The 5858-nt window shown below is 39.6% G+C and overlaps 1 protein-coding gene across 1 annotated transcript in view; it reads left to right on the top strand.

Moving 5' to 3' along the window:
• The first annotated feature begins 2784 nt into the window (after window positions 1-2784).
• The window catches only part of cfap97d2 (CFAP97 domain containing 2), a 7769-nt gene continuing 4695 nt past the window's right edge, over window positions 2785-5858 (top strand). The window contains exons 1-6 of the mRNA XM_027291174.1: window positions 2785-3076; window positions 3246-3345; window positions 3507-3587; window positions 3780-3898; window positions 4014-4200; window positions 4296-4360. Coding sequence (XP_027146975.1) covers window positions 2946-3076; window positions 3246-3345; window positions 3507-3587; window positions 3780-3898; window positions 4014-4200; window positions 4296-4360 — 683 coding nt within the window. The 5' untranslated portion in view covers window positions 2785-2945. The remainder of the gene's footprint in view (window positions 3077-3245; window positions 3346-3506; window positions 3588-3779; window positions 3899-4013; window positions 4201-4295; window positions 4361-5858) is intronic.

The following is a 5858-nucleotide window of genomic DNA, read 5'->3' as shown; positions in this document are numbered from 1 at the left end:
GTCTCGATCAGCGGAGACGCAGTGGCCAACAGGGGAGGCAGTGTTTGTGCATCTTGGCTTTAAAGGTCCAATGGGTGAGATTTTAGGGGCCTCTGTTGAAAGAGTTTGGCAGAAATGGAATCCAATATGCAGAATTGTGTTTTTATTAGTGTGTAATCACCTACAAATAAGAACTGGCTCTAGACAAACTGTAGTTTGGGAGGGTGAGTGGAGAGGGGGGCCGCAATCCACAGCTACACCGCTTGAAAAACCTTTATTATTAAAAACGGTGTCATCTGAAAAACATTACACACACACATGCACTCGCCGTTTCTGTTATGCTGAGATGTGTATCAGGTCCTTCCTGTTCTTCCCTCGTCCCAAAGAGACCATCGTTCTAAGTACTTATTCCCACAACGGGGCCATGGAAGACCCACCAGTGAGACTTCCCTGGAAACTGGTAGCATCCCCTGCCATTCTGAAGAGGACGTGAAAACAAGCTTCATTATCTTAAATACATCGTTATCTCTCGTCTTAATTGATGGCAATACTTAACACGGCTTACAAAAAGAAAGTATTTAACTTTTCAACTCATTCAATCACATGGAAGTCATTTGGAGTCTTGACAGTGATCATCAACAACAAAAACAAATTTCTACACATGAGCCAAAATCGATTACAGATATGCAACAGAATAGAACCGATTGCATGACTACCGGGCCGTTTTTAAAATGACATGTGGGATAGAACATTTCTGAAGCAGTGAATAGCCCTCAAAGTCAAGTAAGGTCAGTCATGAAAGGGAAAACACTCTGGCACAGCTGTAAATCTGTTGAGAGCAGCTTACGCTCGAAAGTGTTTGTGAGTCAAAGCCACGAGTGACGCCACCAGGAGACCTCTCTCCGGTCCATGCTTGTTCTGTGTGGAGTTTGCACGTTCTCCATTTCTTTGTGCGTTTTTTTCCTCCAGGTGCATCAGTTCTTGCAGACTACAAAGCATACAGGCTAGGTGAACTACAGTAGAGACTCTGTATTTCCCACAGCTGTGAATGTGTCTGTCCTGCCTCTTGCCTACAGACTCAAGTATGTATGACTAATGGATGAGATCTGTGCTGACGTTTGCCAGATTCCACATGGGACACTCTGAAAATGGTCTTATGAGACTGAAGTTGAACTATTTAGTCACACTGAAATTGTTTGGCACAAGCACATCAAAACAAAGTGCCACTCCAACAATTTCACAAAGAATTAGTGGAATACGCAGCGTCCAGATGTGCCACCGAGACGCAGACCTACAAACATAGACTGCTGCCACAGCTGCCTCCACTTTATATTAACTTGGAAGGGGGTGAATACTTTTGTAGCCAGTTTTATATTTGTGATTTATTTGGGTCAGCTCTTAGAGATTCATATTCATTTTTAAGATGAAAGTGTCAAACAAATCCTAACTGCTGCACATGCACTGTAGAAAAATAGCACTCAGAGTTTACAGAGCAGCCTTATGATTCTTCCGATTATGCAACGTAATGGAAGCACTAAATCGAAAGCAGGGTGCATATGATTTTTGCAATGTCCCAATTTGTGACTCAGCTGCATACATTACAAAGGAAGTTCTGTTTTTTGAAAGACAGAATGAGAAAGATTGAAAGGCACCTAACTCCCCAGTCCCTGTTTTTATCACCCCGGTATCTGCCATCTGTCCCATCAACACATCCTCTCTCTTATACGACAAAGTAACAAATTGGTCTGGAAACGTTTTATTGCCCATAATTCATTCATGAGGGCTCTTCCAATGCACCGAGATGTGACTGCACTAGGGGGAGAAAGAATTAATTGGCTTGTGAAGGCATCTGTGGGGAGATGTCAGACATGAAGAATCGCCCTTCGCCATGACAGCTTTACAACAATCCCCACAGTACACAGCTGCATTATTCTGTAATATACTCAATATACACTATAAAATTATACACGTGCGATCATTTGAGAACATATTGATAGCTGGGTGTGCACGTAATGCTCAGGTAGGTGTTACATATTAATATTAAGTCCTAAAAAAGTACCTCCGAGTTTATCATGGCGCATTAAAAGGAGTGACATAATGATCCATTGCACTTTGATCTATTAAAGATGCATGCGTGCTTTGCTTGTTCATACTGGCATGGGATTTGAATTATTAACAGTTGCAGCAAAAAATCGTCATGGCCAGCTGTAGTCAGTAGGGGGGAGTGTTGTAATAGAGATGTTCATTCATGAAGTCACGTCGCCCTCGGTGGGATTCATTCAACAAATCTTTCACCATATGCTCTATTGTGTTGTGCCTTCCCAAACGTATAGGGTACGTTAAATGATAACATAATAAGACAGCATTGTATACAGTGCTGTATGGTGTGTGTATTTAATTTAATTCAACTTTAAACACACTTTTTTTTAATGTCAAAACAATGTTTTTTCATGATCATGCATCAACCTAGTGTCTGCTTTATTAAAATTTTCCGTGTCTGTGGGTGTCTTCTGCATAAACAGTGTTTGACTCTGTTACATTCAGTTGCTCGGATGCAAGTTTCCAAGTAACTGTTACCAAGGTTGCAGTATACTTGAGCATGCATGCCCTTGACCTCATTGATTGAATCCTGTATGCTGAATTCTACATTTGATTGAATTAATTCACCGTTAGCGTGTTCAACACATCTGTTGACTCGAGCAGAAAGTCTGATCAGTGTTCAGATTATTTATTATATGTCCTTGCAGGTATGAATGGTTGGAATTAGCACGAGCATGTTTTTCTTTAAAACAACAAAAAACAGTTCTGAAACAGCGTCTTCACACGGCAGCTCATTTTACAGCCCCTCTCTCCACAGTCTCCTCACTAATTAGCCTATCTCTATGCCCGTGTGTGGAACTTGCTAAACAAGCACATCGTTTGAAACCATTCATTCATCCCTCCAGCTGCTGTCATGGCAACCGCGTATGACTGGCAGACAACAGACTGCAGTCTCTGAGCTCCAGTCGACCTGCACGCTTCAGAGCATGAACACACACTCGTATGGGCAGATGAAGAGTTGTGATAGGAAGACGCCGAGGCAGCCACACGCTGCGAGGTGAGTCAGGGAGGCCTGAGGGGCTGGATTAGCCAGCAATGCTGTTGACTTTTAGGTGATTCATTCTGGACCAGAATGCAAAAATATTCATAAAATGCATGTTTCTTCATGGTAGGAGTAGAGAGGTTTGCAATATTACATCTTTGTTTTTAATGTTTTGTCTTGACAGGGCCATGACACATCTGGCATATCAACCCCTGCTTCCCACTGGAAATAAATATCTGCAGCAGAAATGGGACACAGCTTCATATGCGTTACACCGGGGAAAGGTTTGGAGGCTTTGTGAAGTGACTTAATAATCTGCCATCACTGTACACCTGGGAAGACACACTTCAAGCTTATGTTGTAGTCACAAACCAACCAAAGTAACCTTTTTTTTTCCAAGCATCACCTTTCATGGCCTTGCACTGATTTAATGTTTTCTCCTTAGGTCAAGTCAGCCAAACCAACAATAAACACGACTCCACCGAAGACCTACCGTCACCTGACTCTCAAGCTGAAGAAACTAAAGGTTTGCTGTTTTATCTCTCATGTTTTCACCTCACATCACGTCCATTGGGTGGCAGCAGATGTTTGAGTGAAGTCTTGGAGAAATTAACAGCTCAGTAACAAGAAGAATGTTTTTTTTTAAACCTCAGTTTGAAATAGAAATATTGTAGGGTAAATACTGTGCTCTTTTTTCCAATCATGTCATTGTATAAAGCTTGAAGAGGAATGGGCGACGAAGATTCAAAGGGAAAACGACATGCTTAAGGGGAAAATATCACATATCATGAGGACGACTGGAGGAGTTGACAACAGGAATGATTATGAGAAGAAAAGGTTAGTTGTGGCAGAATCGTGAGTGAATTTAAGTGAGGCAACAAGTTGTACAGCCAAGGTGGCCCGTGAAACTAAAAACCCTGGTTGTAAAGCATGTGTTTACTTCGCATTGTAGCCTTGGCAAGGAGAAGCGACAGCTGGAGTTGCTGCGTATTACCAAGGAGAATCAAATGATCCAGGGCCGTCTGAGCCAGTGCAGGCCTAACTATAATGTGAGGAGCTGGCACGAGGACTGGCTCAAAACTCTCAAGGTGATGGACAGCATTGCACGTTACCCACGAGGAACAGCAAATCAGCAAAAGGTTACACTTTTTTTTTCTTCCTTTTTTAGATAAAGTAACATGACTGCTGCATCATGTGATCTTTATGAGAATTTTATTTTATGTTTCAATACCAGGGACAAGAAAAAGACAGTGACCAAACAGAAAAAAGTGCAGAAAAAGACAGAAAAGACAGAAAAAAGTGCATTGGCCAAACAGAAAAAAGTGCCGAAAAAGACAGAAAAGACAGAAAAAAGTGCATTGGCAAAACAGAAAAAAGTGCAGAAAAAGACAGAAAAGACAGAAAAAAGTGCATTGGCCAAACAGAAAAAAGTGCAGAAAAAGACAGAAAAGACAGAAAAGAGTGTATTGACCAAGACCAAAAGATCAGCACTGATGCAACCAGACAAGAAAAAGACAGTGACCAAACAGAAAAAAGTGCAGAAAAAGACAGAAAAGAGTGCATTGACCAAGACCAAAAGATCAGCACTGATGCAACCACACACAAACCTGCAAGCATCGAGGCCAAGGGCAAAGAAGATACTGAGGCAAGTGAAGAGAGCAAAGAGCCCAGCGAGAAAGAAGGCACAGGGACAGAGATACAGCAGGAGGCAGCGACATCCACCGCCCCTGAACCAGATGTACCTGAGAAACCCATCTCACCAGGTGCAAATGAGAATCCTGCAGCCGATAAAACCTCCAACACTGATGAAACGTTTCTCACCTCTGCTGATGAATCTGAAACTAATACAATCAAGGACGACACTGCAAGTCCTGCAGAGGAATAAAATGCTTTGTGTTTTTCTGCAAAATAAAGAGTCTCTGTTACTTCCACATTAAGCCCTATGTATGTATGTATATATGTATGTATGTATGTATGTATGGAGGAGTTTAAATAGAGCAATAGGACTTTTTGACTTCAGTATAATATGTAATACTCAAAAACAGAATATATTATTTGTTTTTTTCTACCTCAGTATTTGATTCTATTGTATTTTTATTGTATTCAAATATCCCTTTGGGGATTATTAAAGTATCTATCTATCTATCTATCTATCTATCTATCTATCTATCTATAAACAAAGACTGAGACATAACACAATGAGAAAGAATGGAAAGGAACAAAGTAATACATAAAATAAATAAACAAATACAAAAACACGATAAAACAGATAAATACATAAATAATGGCCTGTTATTAAAAGATGTTTTTACATGTCTTAACATTATTATTATTGTATTTCTTTGCAATATTTTCTTACACTATGGTCACTTTACATTACAATACTCTTTTTATATATCATGCCACTTTTATCCTCAGTACTTGTCTGTTTGAAGGTTGATTGTTTTTTGTGCTTATTGTAGGTTATAGATATTTCTGTCTGTTTATTATTTATTTTTTTTGCCTTTTCTACTTTTTTCTAATTCTGTAGTGTATGCTACACTTTCCTCTGCTGCTGTAACAAGTACATTCCCCTGTGGTGGGATGACTAAAGTAAATCTAATCTAATAAAATATAATATAAATATAATATAATATAATACACCTTTTTAAAATTGCTTTTAATGTTTAATGTCTAATGTGTTTTTAGTGCACTGTCTTATATTGTTTTGATGATTTAATGTTCTTCTCTGTAAAGTGTCTTTGAGTACCCTGAAAAGCGCTTTCAAATAAAATGTATTATTATTATTTATTATTAT

Source organism: Larimichthys crocea, chromosome XVIII (genome assembly GCF_000972845.2).
Source record: "Larimichthys crocea isolate SSNF chromosome XVIII, L_crocea_2.0, whole genome shotgun sequence".
NCBI lineage: Eukaryota > Metazoa > Chordata > Actinopteri > Sciaenidae > Larimichthys > Larimichthys crocea.
This window is presented reverse-complemented; position numbering and strand designations above follow the sequence as displayed.